Consider the following 16426-nt stretch of genomic DNA (forward strand, 5'->3'; position numbering starts at 1 on the left):
CGGCAGGCCATCAACCTCTTGTGAAATCCGGGACCCGCCTGCCGCAGCGGAACACGACTATGTTCCATATGCCCCAACATGATGACCCGCAGTTCATCGAGCGCGGCTAGCCTAACCTAGAAACTTGCAGCTGGGTCATCGATATTGGAAGGTTGTTAGAATAGAGTCGGGTAATATGATACATCCTTTGCGTGAGCCAAGACGTTGGAAAGTAGCATTTCTAAAAGTAGCATGGCTACAATCCCCGCGCTCCCGTCGGCGAGGTCACAGACGAGACTTTGGGTAAGATATTTTGCGAGGATAAGAGGAGCCAGTACCCTTCCATCGATAACCTTCTTGTATCCATCAACCAGGAAGCCATCTTTCACCTTAAAACTATACTGTAATAAGTGAAGCAAGCCATCAAAAATGCTGTCAGTTGAAGAGACGTTGGCGCTCGCCACACCTACTCCAGAAGTGAAGGAGGTAAAAACAGTCAAACACACGATGTTATTGCACCACTAACCCGTGCAAACTCTGGAACAGTTACTTATAACCAACCCATCTCACATTGGAGGCTGGACGATGAACACAGATATTGACCTGCTGAGAAACATAACCGCCCAGATAAGTGCGGCCCAGCGCCTAAGAGGGCCAGATCCGTCGACTTTGCCATACATGGAAGAAGACACTCACATTTCCACAAGAGATGGCTCAACTATTCGTATCCGCATTCACAAGCCCAGACATAAACCTAAAGATGGCTGCCCTGCGTTGGTGGCGTTCCATGGCGGTGGTTTCGTTATTGGGACAGTTGAAAATTCAACGTCTTTTTGCCGGCTGTTCACCTCCCTCGGCGGCATAGCGGTTAACGTGGAGTACCGTCTAGCTCCAGAGCATCCGTTTCCTACTCCGGTCAATGACTGCTACGACGCGGTGAAATGGGTACGTATAATAACCACTGAGATGAAGTTGACAGGCTGACCGAAATCAGACCGTCGAAAATGCCAAGAACTTGGGTATCAACCTAGAGAAGGGCTTCCTCGTCGGCGGCGAGAGCGCGGGCGCTGACCTCGCTCAAGGCGTTGCCTATCTGTACGGAAAGGAGAAGCTGTCACCGCCGCTGACGGGAGTCTATTCCTCCGTCTCCTCTGCAGCCATCGAGGAGACGATCCCTGAGAAGTTTAGAGATCGCTTTCTGAGCGTAGAACAGAACTCTTACGCGCCGGTTATCACGAAAGAGTCGTTGCAGCTGATTAGAGGTAAGTTGGTGCCGCATATCAGTCAGTTGGCCGGATTACCTGAGGCTGATGGTGTGGCAGCAAAATATAAGCCTGATCCGAAAAGCCACCTTGCCTACCCCATTATGTCTCCAGATCTCGGCCGCTACATGCCGAAGACGTACTTCCAGGCTTGCGGCATGGATCCTTTGCGAGACTGCACCCTCATCATGAATGAGGTGTGGAAAGAGGCAGGAATTACGACCAAATTGGACATTTATCCGGGTCTCCCCCATGGCTTCTGGTTAATCTTGCCCAAGGCGGATGCAAGCCAAAAGTTTCTGGACGATTGCAAAGCTGGTTTCCAGTGGTTGTTGGGTTTAGACTAGTCTCGCACTTCCTCTATTACCGATATCAAGAGACGGCTTCCATAGTAGTTTCTGCTATGGTAAACTCCATTCAGTGTTAGTGTTCAATAGAAGCTCCTCTCAGGCTATAATATGGAATGATGAATAGCACGTAGTCAATAGTGAAAAGACCCATTTTTTAAAAGAACGAAATGCGAGTGACGCGCTGTGAAGTTGTAAAAAGAAAGTTTAAATATAGGGGGCCAATCCCTGGAGGCACTGGTATTCAGACCCCTGTACGCTCCGGCGTTATAGCGGGGGCACTCAACGCGCTCACAATCGCAAGACGCGACAAAACGGGGCCGCCCTTCCAATTGACATCACCGTACAATTCTTCCCGCCCTTGTCCACCATCACCACCATACAGCGCCCGTACTGCGAAATATGCCCACCAGTCGACGATGGCGCCAAAGTCGAAGCCCCCAGAAAAGCAGCAGCAGTCGCTGACGAGCTTCTTTAAACCCAAGACCGTCAATGGACTTGCTGCCGCTTTTCAAAAGTCCCAATCCGAGTCCAAGGCGAGCCCGTCCAAGTCGCCGGAGACCCCACGCAAGAGACCCCTAGAGGAGGATGCGGACAAGGGGAATAACGGGCCTGAGAAGGCTTCCAAGAGAACAAAAGCGGACACGGACAAAAATCAAGATGTTCCCAACGCCGAAAAGAGCTCGTCTTTCTCTGCAGAAGGCAAGCAAACCAATCGCGAACCCAAGGCAGGCACAGCTGTGTCTGGAAGTAGGACTGGACGCTTCGTGTATAGCCAGACCTCAGATGGAAATATTGAGGACCTATTGGAAGACGACCCCGTGACAAAGAGGACCAAGGAGGAGCTTCACAAGAAATTTGTGAAAAAGCTGGGACATCCGGATAGCATGCTGTGGCGGCGTCGTAGGGAAGATGATAATGAAGCTGGCGATGGAGACGACGGCGCCGGCGAGGATGATGAAGAAGACGAAGCGCCACCGCCAACCAAAGCAAAAAAGGGAGGGGCGCGGGCAAGCAAAAAGCTCACGCCAATGGAGATACAGTTTCTGGACATTAAACGCAAGCACCTCGACACTGTCCTCATCGTCGAGGTCGGATACAAATTCCGCTTCTTTGGCGAAGATGCCCGCATTGCAGCCAAGGAGCTAAGTATTGTCTGTATCCCAGGTAAGTATCGCTACGACGAGCACCCGTCGGAGGCGCACTGGGATCGTTTTGCTTCAGCGAGCATTCCTGTTCACAGGTTGTCGGTTCACGCCAAGCGCCTTGTTGCTGCTGGCCACAAAGTTGGAGTCGTCCGCCAAATTGAGACTGCTGCCCTGAAGAAGGCCGGTGACAACCGCAACACGCCGTTCATCCGGAAGTTGACCAACGTGTATACCAAGGGCACGTACATTGATGAGAATGGCGAACTAGACAACTCGGGCGAAAGCGGAGCTCCATCAGGAGGATATCTGCTTTGCATTACTGAAAACCCGACAAAGGGGCAAGGCACGGATGAGAAGGTTGAAGTTGGCATAGTAGCCGTACAGCCGGCGACTGGGGACATCATCTACGACACGTTTGAGGACGGCTTCATGAGGAGCGAGATCGAAACTCGATTGTTGCACATTTCACCGTGCGAGTTCGTCATCGTCGGAAATCTTACAAAGGGGTCTGACAAGCTGATCCAACATCTATCGGGAAGCAGCACAAACGTTTTTGGCGACAAAAGCCGCGTCGAGCGTGTTCCTGCCTCCAAGACCATGGCTGCCGAGGCCTATTCACACGTCACGCAGTTCTACGCCGAGAAGCTACAACAAACCCCCGATGCAGCAGCATCCTCTCTCCTAGATCGCATTCTTCATCTCCCTGAACCTGTCACCATCTGTCTCTCAGCCATGATCACTCACCTCAAGGAGTATGGCCTCGAGCACGTCTTCGACCTTACCAAAAACTTTACCAGCTTCTCTGCAAGGCAGCATATGCTCCTTAACGGAACGACACTGGAGTCGCTAGAGGTCTACCGTAATGCCACAGACCACTCCGAACGGGGTTCCTTATTCTGGGCACTGGACAAGACCACTACCCGCTTCGGACAACGCCTTCTCCGAAAATGGGTTGGCCGCCCGCTCCTTGATGTCTCTCACCTTGAGGCTCGGGTCGCTGCTGTCCAGGAGCTCCTCGACGAGCAATCCTCCGCCAAGGCTGAACGTGTCCAATCTCTCCTTTCCAGCATCAAGACCGACCTTGAGCGTAGTCTAATCCGCATCTACTATGGCAAATGCACCCGACCCGAGCTTCTCTCCGTCCTTCAAACGCTACAGCGAATTGCCATGCAATATTCAACCGTCAAATCCGTTGAAGAAACAGGGTTCACATCACCTCTTTTAACCTCTGCCATCCTTTCCCTCCCGCAAATCCTCGACCTCGTTGTCTCGTATCTTGAAAAGATCAACCCCGAAGCTGCTCGCAAAGATGATAAATACAACTTCTTCCGCGAATCAGAGCAGACAGAGGACATTGAGGATCACAAAATGGGCATTGTGTCTGTGGAACAGTCTCTCGATGACCATCGAGCCGAGGCCGCTACTTCCATTAAGCGCAAAAAGCCCGTCGACTACGTTACAGTCTCTGGCATCGAGTACCTTATTGAAGTTGCCAACACGGACCTTAAAGCTGTGCCAGCCTCGTGGATCAAGATCTCGGGCACAAAGAAGCTTTCCCGTTTCCACACCCCCACGGTTGTCCGCCTGATCCAAGAGCGCGACCAGCACCGCGAAGCCCTCGCGGCCGCCTGCGATGCAGCCTTCACAGCCCTTCTCCGCGAGATTGCCGATGCGTATCAGCCCCTCCGGGACGCAGTCTCCTCTCTCGCCACCCTCGATTGTCTCCTTTCCCTCTCCCGCGTTGCGGCCCTGCCAGGTTACAGCAAACCAACCTTCCTACCTAGCCAAACCCAACCCACAATCTCCATTACACAAGGCCGCCACCCCATTGCCGAACACACCTTGGCAGACCCGTACATTCCCTTCACAACGACCCTCTCTTCCCCGTCTCCTCTCGCCCAACTTATAACGGGTCCAAATATGGGCGGCAAATCTTCCTTTGTTCGCGCCGTAGCGCTCCTCGTTCTTCTAGCGCAGATAGGCTCTTTCGTTCCCGCCGACGAATTCTCACTGACCCTCGCCGACGCGATTCACGTGCGCATGGGCGCTCGTGATAACCTCGCGGCGGGCGAATCCACGTTCATGGTAGAAGTCTCGGAGACAGCTCGCATCCTCCGTGCCGCCACCCCGCGATCCCTCGTCATCCTCGACGAGCTCGGTCGAGGAACTTCAACGCATGACGGCGCCGCCATCGCACACGCTGTCTTAGACCACGTAGTTCGCGAGAACAGGTGTCTGACTCTGTTCATTACTCATTACCAAAACCTCGCACGCCTAGCAGACGGCATCGGCGATGGGCTTGTTAAAAATGTCCACATGCGCTTCACGGCCACGCGCGGGGCTGCGGTAGAAGATAGCAAAGACCACGAGGATGCCGATGCTGATGAGGAAATTACATTCTTATATGAAGTTGGCGAGGGCGTAGCCCATCGTTCGTACGGATTAAACGTCGCACGTCTGGCCCGCATCCCTCGGAAAGTCATTGAGGTGGCCGCACAAAAGTCACGGGAGATGGAACAGGACGTTCGGATGAGGAGGTTGCGCGGCACCGCACGTCTTTTGTCTGATGTTCTAACGGACCGACCAGATCAGCTCGAACATCTTATCTCAAACGTAGAGCAGTTGTAGCACTTCTATGCAAGTCACAGTTGCTATGATAATGAAATGACTTTTGTTCCAGATTACATTTTGATGTCGGGTCAAGAATACTGGTGAATGGATGAAAACTGAGCTGCTCGTATTTACTCCTCCACACCCAAATCAAAAATTTGAAGACCAAGTGCTAGAATAGCGATGGAGTTCCTCGATCTAGGCTGTGACTAGTCTATATGCTTCACTTCTGTATAATGAATGATGGTTTTCCGGCCCCAAGCCCGCCATCTTGATAATTCGTCAAACTGCCAGCTGTTATTGTAGTGCTCACATCGTCATCGGGTGAGTCCTGCATGTGACCGAGGTTCTATCCCTATCACCTTAGTATCGGAGTAAGGTTAACCTCTTCTGCAGAAGGGCATGCCGGAACTTCATGAGTGCATGCGAAACTTGGTGTATGTACTTGAATAGCTATGAGTTGTCAGTGATGTCTGAGAAATTAGAGAAGCTGATGGAAGTGTTGTCTTACTCGAGAGATAAAATGAGACAAGAGAGAGAAGAATAGAAAGCTATTATGCTGGCATCCGGGACGTTCACTCTGTGTCTGACTCCTTTAAAGAGGAGAGCTCCCGGAGTGTGTCCTAGACGCCTTCGTTGAACATGCCTGAGCTCTGTCCTTGATCGTTCTCGTTGTTATTGTTGTTGTTGTAGGCATTGACTGCCATTGACAATAGCTGGTTGCCGAAGAAGAGGTGATGGTTGGGATTGCCATTGATTGGATGGAAGGCGTTGGTCGGGGCACGTGAAACGGGTGGAAGCCAGGAGAACTGAGAGTTTGGATGGTATACCATATCCGGCGTCTGTTGCTGCTGGTAGTTGTTGAAGGGGTTCGTTGTTCCCATGCTGGGCATTCTGGTCTGGCTCAAACGTATGTTCGGGTCACTGGTGTGAAAGTTGCGGTTTCCAAGTCCCTGCTCCTGTAAACCATGGTTATTCTCCTTTCCCCTAATAAATCTCTGCGAAGGCTGCTTGGCAGCGGGGGTAGAGGAAGCCAAGCTCATGTTCGAGTTCGAGTTCATCGGCTGGAGGGGGATACGATTCCGAATATCGAATCTGCAAAACAGGGGTCATCAATATACCGTGTCCAGATAGGGGTTCAGGTCAAGGCTGAATGCCGACCTAGCTTCATCCAGAAAATCACGCTGGAATGCCTGAGCTGCAGAAGAGATTAGAAGACATAGAATAATGGCATCAACAAGGGCTTACCGGTTGGGATCCCATCGGGAAAGACGTCAGGCTCTTCGGGAATAGTGAAGGAATGATTAGTGGTAAAATTGCTGGGATCCTCTCCGAACGAAGAATCATCAAGCTCGGCGTCAAAGCCGTTTCCTATGTGGCTTTGCTCGGAAACCACGTTCAGATTTAGTCTGAGAGGGTCTTCGGTCATGGTAACATTTCCAACATCGCTCGCAACCTCCAGCTTTTCTGCATTGAACTCTATGTCTGCCCCAGGAGATGGGCTAAGTTTGAGAGTGTGTTTATTCATCTGGATCTCGTTCTTGAAATGCATTCGTTTGCCACGAGCGGCTGGTTTGGCAGGCTCTTCATCGGACTCAGGCTCTGCCTTGACAAGAACCTCAGGCGAACCATTACCGTTGTCAACGCCAGTGTGACTACGCCTCTTGCGACCTCGGGGCTTTTTAGCCAACTGACTAAACATTAGTGATTGATCATGTAAAATTGTATTGAACCAGGTGACAAGCTCTAGCAGGAAAGCACTTACAGGAGAGCCCTCGACGGATGGCGCATCATAGACATCACGAGTTCTCTCAACCTCGAACCGAAGGTTTGATACAAGCTCTGTCGAAGTGACGGACTGAGAATCAAGCATCATCTGCTGCAGAACGGACGCATCCTTTCGCTGGTTCCGCTTCTTCTTCTGTTCAGGGGTCGCAGAATCAAAAAGACTCATACCTGGCCAAATAATCCCCTTGAGTCTCACAAAATCGGCGCCGTCTTCGGCCCAATCTTGGATGTTTCCCAACGAATCCATGGCCGGGCTCCTACTCGAGTCGCCGTAGAACGTGATGGCTTGTTGATGCTGTAAGCCTGGCTCGTTTTTAACCCGCGAAGATGTCCATGAATGACCCCCGTCCGTCCCCGCATTAGTACGAGACAAAAGAGTCTTCTTCCTCTTTTGAGACTTCAGCGATTAGCTTAAACGATGGAGGGCCGTAGAAACTTAATAAAACACTTACCTGAGACAAGACCAGGCTGACTCGCCTGCCCTTCTCCTTCCCGTCCTTTGCTGCCAAAAGACGCTCCGCGAGCATTTGATGAAGATTGTTCTGAGCATACCATTTGTCGTAGGTTGCAATGGTCTCAGCCGCCGACAGATCGGCAAGCGAGCTGAGCCTGGTCGTGTTCAGGGTATGAAGGTGCCCTTTGGAGCTCAAATGTGTCAAGAGGTGGGAGACATCTGAGAAACGCGGATGACTAGGACAGACACAGCAGAGCAGGGGGATCGAATTTTCATCCGAAGATTTGGCCTCCACCGTCTTCTTGCTGATCGGCTTAGTTTCCGGTTTATTGACATCAATCTTAGCATCGGCCGACTTTGGTTTCTTTAAGAGTTGCGAAGTTCTCGAGATTTTGGAGGCCTTGGAAGCTTTAATTGGGTTGTCGGTATCCGTGTCCATCTCTATAGCCGCAAGAGCTGCCATATTCTGTTTATAGTCAGCATTGGTTGTAAGATTGGGTGCCAGAAGCCAGCCATGACTGACTACTATGTCTCCAGAATTGAAGCGAGTGTAATGGAGGGCAAAGCTGTCTTCTCGAGGTAACTAAAACGCAAAGCGAGAGGCAGGAAATTCTCGCCTTAACAGTTTGGAAGGAGACAAAGAACAACGGATGTTTCGAGATCTCAAAGGTACGAGGAGGAGCTGTACCCGGAGAGACGAGCAATGAATTGACACTTGGTAATTCAAGGCATGCGGAGGAGAGAATGGGATGATGCAACAACTGTCATGGGATGTCATGCCAGATCGGAAGATAAGATGAAAGAACGGATGACAAGACGGGAATTGATTCTCGGGCTTGAAGGGTAACGAGTTGGGAAAGGGGTTTGCTTACAGCCTGGGCAGCAAGAGCCGCTTGCCTTCTTGGGGCCATTCTGGAAAGAGTAGCTTGACAAGCTATCCATAGTAGCTTATGCCGTTATCTCACTCTTTTAGAAGGTCCACGTCGAGAAGACAATAGGTATGGGAGACAGGACTGATGTTGGCGGCTCAGAATCCTATGTAGAGTAGTTCTTGCCTGTCGATGAATCCACTTGAGTTAGTACTTTATACCTTGACATAACATGAAGGAAAGAATGAGGGCTATAATTCTCTCCAAGAAAAGCAAAATTGCAAGAGAGTCCTGGTTCTCTGAAGGCAGGTGCAAAATGCATGGTCGTCACATGACTGGGCGGGGCACTCTCTAGCTAGCAATTGCAAGTCCGCACGTTGCATTGACATAGCCTTCGTAGCGCTAAGAAGGAACTTCCTCCTAGTAGTTCAAATGCCAAAACTCAAGCAGTCGGCTGATCGCGTGTGTGTCAAATGTTCTCTGGCTCAGAGACATTTGTGAAGCAGTTTTGTAAGGAACATTATAGCCACAGCTCCAGTATATGGCCGTACAAGAGACACCTCGTTCTTTCCCTGTGGCGAGTTTCAACTTACCTAGACTTGGTGACTAAATCCAGGGCAAGTTCCAAGAGAATTGTTCCCAGCAGGACTCTGGAAGTGGCAGTGCCAAACAAAAAGGTTTACTGCTCCATAGATTGCGTCGGCAGTACCTCTCCGAATCGAGTCTAATTTTAACAGGAGCGACGCGTCGAGTGTCGCGAAAACCCGATAGAAGTCGCCACGGGGAAGCGCCTCGTCTCTTATGGGTTGGTCTTACTTGTATGGCGTAATGAACCCTTGTGGCACTGGCAAGAAGGGAAGTATGGATAAACCAAGAGTAGTGTCGTAGTGGGTGTATCGAGGGGGAGAAAGAAAGGATGGATAACTCGAGAGCCTAAGACCTTGTAGAAGAGAGAAAGATGCTGAGAAATGAGTTTTTAGATTAGGGTTCTCGCCCTCCTGAAATTAGTATGAAGAGATGGACGAAAGATCGTCAAAATAGCTGTAGCTCACGACCCATTGTTGACCTGAACTCGGAGCCGAGGAGGTAGTGACCTTTCTAGAGGGTACTCGCCCATTTCCAACGTTCAGCCCATAGAAGCGAGTTCATTGCACACGCCTCCCCCTCACCGAGTGATCACAAAGTAAGTCATTTCCTTGACGAGGTGAAGACTTTTGCGGTTCTGTTCTTCAAACGAACAGTGACAAGATAAAGTGTGAGCATCCAGGACATCTCCCAGTTCAATATAGCATCTAGAGAAAAGGAATATGGTCTCTCGTGAAAAGGCAGGGTGAGCTGTTCAAAGAACTGAGTCACTGCTTTCCCAATTCCAACAGAGAGAGAGACAAAGAGCAAGTGAATCTCAGACATTTATCAAGCCCAAAGGCAAAGACGACAGGCTGTTCAGTGCCTTCAAAGATTGAAAATTATCGGGATTGACTTCCAAGAGTCATGTTTTGCGGAAAGGGGTTAACACAGCCACATATACAGTAGGAAGTGATAAGGCTCCAGTGAGCCGAGTATGCAATGAGTGGAAGAAATCAGGAGCGTGTCCCAGTATATGAACACAGGGGAAAGCACAAGGATAGGGTAGTCCCTTTCATGTGTCCAAAAAAAACAAAAAAAACAAGAAGACATAACTAAACAAATCCATAACAGCTTATTAATCTTAGTATACGAAATATGAAAGAGAAGCCCCTAGTCTCAAAGAACTACTTGGAATGTAGTGGAAAAGGTTGAAGTCCAGCCCAAGGCTTCACAGTCTGTACATTGAAAAGGTAAAATGAAAGCTGAATACGCGTTTTAAGATACGTCCAAAGTACATATAGTATGCCCTTTGTCACACTGGCAGGCTACATCCCAAAATATTCTCGAGGAGACCGATTGACACTGTCTTAAAAGAGGAAAAGAACAGCGACAAGCTAGAAGAAAAAGGGGGAAAATTCCGTAACAAAAAAGACGAGTAAAGTAAGTAATGGCAATTAAACAACAATCTGGTAAAAGACCATGGCTAAGGAAAGACTTCCACAACATACTATGACATCGCCAAAAGTTATGATACCAAAGATGTAATGCGATGTGTAAAAGAGGAACTTCGTCTCGCGAGAGATGTTCTAAGCCTTTGTCAAAGATGACGCCCGAGATTGCTAGGCCTATACATCTGCACCAAAACAGAATATGAAGTCTATTCATTTGGGAATGGCAATCATGTAGTCAACTGGGGAGACACTAGTAGTCAATGCTTAAAATCCGAGCATCATGAGGAGCAAACACGGACAACCTACGGGCTTGTATGAGCCGTGTATCATGGGGTCCCATCACAACCACCAGGACTTGTATAAACAAATAAACCAAGCAAAGACGTCAGAGCACTAATGAGAACTACTGATTTCTATTCGTGCCAGTGTTTGGTTCTGCCCACGGTGCGAAAACAATCATTGAGAATGCCTGTGGGCTACTAGAGGGCAAAGCGGATATGATTAACGCAGCCCTTGAAGTAACCCACATTTTCACTGCTTTTTCGCCTTGTATAGTTGCTATCATCAATCTTATTTAAGCAGATTGCTAGATTGCAAGAGTTCGGGTGTGGTTGGTATAGCCACTACCAGTCATTATCGTCATATGGGGTATTTGGGGTTTCCTCCTACAGCATCATGATATATTACCCAGCGCCTTATCAATCACTGACTTAGGCATGCAATACACCGGGTCAACCTCCACCATGCCCGGATGTCCTAGTAAGCTTAGTCCTGTGAGGCCGAACAGCGTGTGCCACACATCCACCATGTTCCCAGGACGGTCTGAGATGCCACCAAGCTCAGTGTCCTGACACTTCAAAATAAAAGTAATGAGCTTCTGTCGGTCGATCCAGTGCGTCTTTCCAATAATGCTTAAACTACTCAGCACCCACCAGCTATAGCAGACGTCCTCATCCTTCTCGGGCCGTCCATTGAGGCCGCCTGCGGGCACCTGCCTCTCACTTAACCACCGTCCAAGTTTCTCTTTCTCGACAAGATCAAGCCGCCCAGCGATGGAAAGCGCCGCAAGGCAAGTGAAAATTTGGCCTGAATGGGACTCGGCTCCAGGGCTGACACCGTAACCACCATCGAAATTGGTGCAGGCGGCAATGTGCTTTACGGCTTTGTCAACATCCACCAGAGAAAGCAGACCCAAAAGTGAGAGAGCGTTCAGCGCGCCGTAGAGGAAGCGGGTGTCCTCCTCACCCCATTCATCACCCGCAAAAGTCCCGCTATCGCGATTCTGAAGACTGGCAATAACTGCCACGGTGTCAGTGTTGTCCTTGACATGGGAGTAGCAAGTACTTACACTTGCCTACTTGCGCCTTCCCCGTGCCGCGCGACTCCAGCTCATCCAAAGCATCGATCATGACAAGAATCTGTACAGCACTAACTGTATAGAGCATGTGAGCGTCGTGACCAGGTGCGGCCCCGAAGCCTCCGTTCTCATGCTGGCAGGAGAGAACGAAGTCTATCGTCTCAGCACGGGGAAGCGCATCAGGATGACCAAGCAGGTGCAACGCAGTCAGACCCCAATAGAGGCCGTTAAGACGAAGGTGCTCCGTCAGCCAGTAGTCGTATTCGTCTTTGCGGGTATCCAGGCTCTGGATATATTTCACATGAGCTGCTGTTGCCAGCTTGAGCTCGTCTGGCAGGTTCTCAAAATGGGCCGCCATCTGCTTTATTCACATTCGCTGTTGTAATGGGAAAAAGGTTGAGAGCGTCGTTGGGACTTTGGAGTGAGTGACTAAATTTTGGTGATGCTCCACGCAAGGCAGTAGTCGTGAGGTTGCTTTGATTAGGTAATTCAGTTGGGGCACCGAGACGGCAGGTTCCGCGCCTGCCGGATATCATGGTGTGAGCTTCCCCGTCGGGAGCGACCTCAAAGGAGTTGGGCCCATGTTTTCTGAGTGTTGTTAAGATGGAGCGTGACGTTTAAATCCCCGAAAAGCCTAATGTAATATTCCATCGATACTTGACAGAGGGTTTTCTTCGCCGCATGAAGGGTGCGAAGCCTTGGCTCTGATACGAACTTGCACTTTCCACTTGGTCAAGTAGATGTTGCTACGGGCTTCCAAATCGTGTAGAGCCTCTTTATCTTAGTGACAATTGGCCGCAAACTTCGCTCACTCGTATACCACTTCGACCGGCTGTATTTCGTATCCACAACTCTCCTGTCTTATTCTGCCCATATCGGCATCTACATAGTGAGTGTGGAGGTACAAGAGAGGCCCACCTTGGATCACAATCCCCCTTCCCGATGGGAAATTGGGCGGCAAGATGATGGTGAAGGATTCCAACATTGAAGATCGACGACAAGGAATGAGTCCCTATTATATGTACCTATCCCGAAGGTCAGGATTACCGTGTTCTCAATGCTGGCTTTTGGAGGGCCGCTTTCCAGATCGAGCGAACACATAGATGCATGAATCAAGGAATCAAAAGAGACAGTAATTGACAGGGAACGATTTTACAGGCTTTATCCTGACAACAAGCTCACGTCTATGTGCTAATCAGCGAATGTTGAGCACTCTTCTTAAAGATGGCGTACTACTTAGACGACTTATGTATGTATGCGAGACCTCACCAGCGAAGCGCTGAGCCCCAGCCAGCGCTCTTTACTGTGAAGAGGGATGCCCCTTCATTGTCCCACAGCTTTGGCAAAGCCATACCCATGAATGACGGCGGGATGCGGCCCATCAGGATGACGGAGAAGCCACGCTGCCATGTGCGCGTACCATTTTTTTCTGGGTCTCTCCCGTCCCGGCACCGTAGCGTACAGCAAGCGGATGACAAGTGTGGCCATGGTCTAGCACGACTTATCCACTCCAGAGGCTTGGCCATTGTTCGTCGAGGAAACACTACCGAGTTTCAGAGTCATCGGTTGTGTTCCTGAACTAGGCCTCTTTCGGCCTGGCCGTAACTTGTAGATTGCCTGGCCCTGTAAAAATCTCAGTGTGACCGTTCGCAGGATTGAGCACCACTGGAATAATAGTCTCGGGTTGCACGCGGTATATGTCAAGGCACACAAAGCAAATCGACACCTCTCGCAGGCGTGTAAGCTACCTGGAACAAGTGGCATTCGGATATCAAATTTGCTCCATTCGCAGGTGCTAAGCACCTTGCTGAAGTTTTACGAAAATGCCGTGCAACCACCTGTCCAACTGAACTAGCCAACGGTGAGGTCGACAGTGTGTACTTATGCCTCCGTCACCAAGTTTGGGCTTGCGCTTGAATGGAGCTGGAAAGGCTTCTTCTGCAGGTTGGTACCGCAAACGGATGCCTATACTCGCCACGATGCGACTGTTCCGGAACTTGTGCCTGCCTCATCACCAGGACATAATGAGCATATCTAAGCCCACTTATCGACAGTTGCGATTAATACTGTCGGAGCGGCGATGCTTTTGGGGTTTTGGGTGCCGCGGGTCGTGAAGCTCCGCGCCAGTCGCCAACGTGACCTTGGTGCATGGCTGATCTGCAGACCCCAAACTACAAAGTAGCACGCGCTGCGATAGCTTACTGCGTTTAGTTTCAAGTTTTGAGGGTGACTGACAGATGCCTGGGGAAACTTTGCACATAGAAAAAGAAGGTGCTAGTCAGCACTGACAAGAATGCCACTCGATGTTGTCAGGGTTTACGGCTATAGCGACAGCAGTATTGGCCACAATGCGAAGGCTCGGTCGGCATTGGCTAACACAAAAAGCAAGAAACCCTCATTGTTGGGAGGAGATGAGAGGACGCCGTTGGAATTATTGCTTGCCGATGAGAATTATGTTTCCCCAAGGTCGCACCGGCAGTATGGTGAAGAGTGCAGCATTGAGATCAGCAGAGTTTGCAATGCCTTTCAAGCAATGACCGATCGTCCTGTCCCTCGATAAACTCTGCTTAAGAACATTCATTACCTGGGGTTGACGAGTGAGCACTTTTTGAAGACTTTTCAGGATTCGGCTTGCGCTGGTATCATGTACCAGCATTAATTTGCTTAAGCGGACCTCAACGGGCGTCAGGCAGGGCGGTAGGTTGGTTCTCAGATCATCTGGGGCCTTGGAGGCTGGTAGTGGATGATGAGCTTGATGAAAAGACTCTCATGATGCCTGTGCCATTGCAGAAGGACGCGCAGTAGCGTCAATCTTTTCCGTCAGACCAGCGGCCAGTCGCCGGAGTTTGGGTGGGGTGGTGTGCCAGAGAGGCAACCCCAGCGAAAGCGTAAGGATATATCCACCATGGGCTTCCAGGCGCTCTTGAAGGGTCTGAACGTGATGTGAGACCGCACAGAGCAGTAGATGCTGAGTTTGCCAGCAAGTATGAGATGTCACATCATGCCAGATCTGTCCGTTTCTCCGTCTTCTGTCTCCGCTGCGTGTCTCGTCCTTCACTGTTCAAGCCACGTTCTGTTCCATATTGTCGCCCCTTCATTCCACCGGAGCGTAGGGGCTTGCTCTCTGCCTCTCGTCATTTGTGTTGCGATGGCCTGGCTGGGCATGGCTGGGAACGGAGATGCCGTCAACATGGCTCAGTTCCTCCTGCCCGAGCGATGGGGCCCACCGAATGCTTCAATTTGAAATGCTTAATGCTGTTTGAAGGAAGGCGGTCGGCACCTAACAACAAACAGGTCATACTTTAGCAAAGAATTCGGGCTGTGAGATGAGGTAATGAGCCGTTTAAGGCTCCCGCCCGCAGGTGCAACCGAATAGCACCCCTGGCATAGGTGCATTCCTAACGAATGTCATCTATGGCTATCCATAGAAACGTTTGTGTTTCAGAAGTCTGGTCGCTGGGCAGCCTTGTAGAATTAAGACGAAGGACCATTTGTCGTCTTGGTACAGACATTGGTTGTTGTGGTAGAACACACAGTGACTGCCCGTCTCACCAAAGCCGTATCAAAGGGGTCCATTCTCTTTGGTCTCGAGCAAAGCGATAATTAAGACCAACGTGTGCCCTGCTATATGCATGGCACTCTGGCCGATCTTTCGCCATTTTCCCTCTCCGAGTCCGTCAAGCCTGGTGAACACTGTTGTTGCTTGCAAATACGCACAGGATCGTAGTGAGGCAAGGGGCAGAGAGCGTTGACATCTCTCTGACGTTTTGGCACTGGGTTTGAGGTAGGCGTCATTGAAGAATGGTCTGGTTGTCATTCCTCGAATTGACCTGAGAATCTAACTCGATTGAACTCGGCTTCCTGTAGCTTTGGGGCCGAGATGCTCATTAGGGTCGTTCAGCACAGACGTGGCTTCTCAATAGCTCGAGCAACATAAATGTCAAACAGACGTGCGCAGCTCCAACCAACACTAGATAGCAACCGGGTCCTGACCTGTGCGCGTACGACAGATACCGTTGGTCTAGTCTGGGCCTGCCAGACATGTCGGAGCTGCTAGGCTGCAAACATCAGTTGCTGGTAAATGGAAATGCCGCTCGAGGCAATTGGAGATCGGGGGAGCACGAAGAGGTGCGAGGTGGAATGTTGGCTCACTGATTGTGTATAGACGGCTCCTACTTCCCACAACATGAACAATGGAAGGAATAATCTGGATGCAGGGTAAACACAGCCCCCTTTTTACCCCCCCTAGTCGGCCATTCAACAGTAGGCCATGGGATAATGAGGAGCGTCTGCTTGTTGGAAACAATCCGCAGAATCCGTACCGCCCAAATTGGATGGGGGTCACAGAGGAAGAGAGAGAAAAAGAGAGCAGCCCATTCACCACAGCCCGGGGCCGCTAAGCCTGGGTTGCCCCCACAGCTGGCTTAGCGCCTTGTGGTGTCTATACCAAAGGCAGCATACCCTACCTCCGCTCTTTCTGTCTCTCTGCCCAACGTTCCCACCTGGTGCGTGTCTGATTTACACCAGTGGATCACTTGCCTCCCTGTCAGTCATGGTGGTGCCGGCTTCGATGGCTGTCTGTCTCCGCCAGGTC

General features: G+C 50.5%; 3 protein-coding genes across 3 annotated transcripts; 1 reads left to right on the forward strand and 2 right to left on the reverse strand.

Moving 5' to 3' along the window:
* Positions 1-408: 408 nt before the first annotated feature.
* On the forward strand, positions 409-5364 carry CTRU02_205304 (MutS domain V; the record flags this gene model as incomplete). The annotated part of the gene is made up of 5 exons (XM_070204534.1): positions 409-465; positions 526-924; positions 974-1241; positions 1302-1438; positions 1837-5364. The coding sequence occupies 5 exons, from the start codon at positions 409-411 to the stop codon at positions 5362-5364; spliced, it is 4389 nt and encodes a 1462-aa protein (XP_070061638.1).
* Positions 5365-5969: 605 nt separating this feature from the next.
* Positions 5970-8051, reverse strand: CTRU02_205305 (uncharacterized protein; the record flags this gene model as incomplete). The annotated part of the gene is made up of 5 exons (XM_036722604.2): positions 5970-6441; positions 6508-6544; positions 6595-7036; positions 7112-7531; positions 7587-8051. 5 exons carry the CDS (start codon positions 8049-8051, stop codon positions 5970-5972), a joined length of 1836 nt encoding a protein of 611 aa, XP_036585501.2.
* Positions 8052-11148: 3097 nt separating this feature from the next.
* Positions 11149-12190, reverse strand: CTRU02_205306 (geranylgeranyltransferase beta subunit; the record flags this gene model as incomplete). The annotated part of the gene is made up of 2 exons (XM_036722605.1): positions 11149-11774; positions 11824-12190. The coding sequence occupies 2 exons, from the start codon at positions 12188-12190 to the stop codon at positions 11149-11151; spliced, it is 993 nt and encodes a 330-aa protein (XP_036585502.1).
* Positions 12191-16426: the final 4236 nt, after the last annotated feature.

This window comes from Colletotrichum truncatum (genome assembly GCF_014235925.2).
Source record: "Colletotrichum truncatum strain CMES1059 chromosome Unknown Contig_0003, whole genome shotgun sequence".
Lineage (NCBI taxonomy): Eukaryota > Fungi > Ascomycota > Sordariomycetes > Glomerellales > Glomerellaceae > Colletotrichum > Colletotrichum truncatum.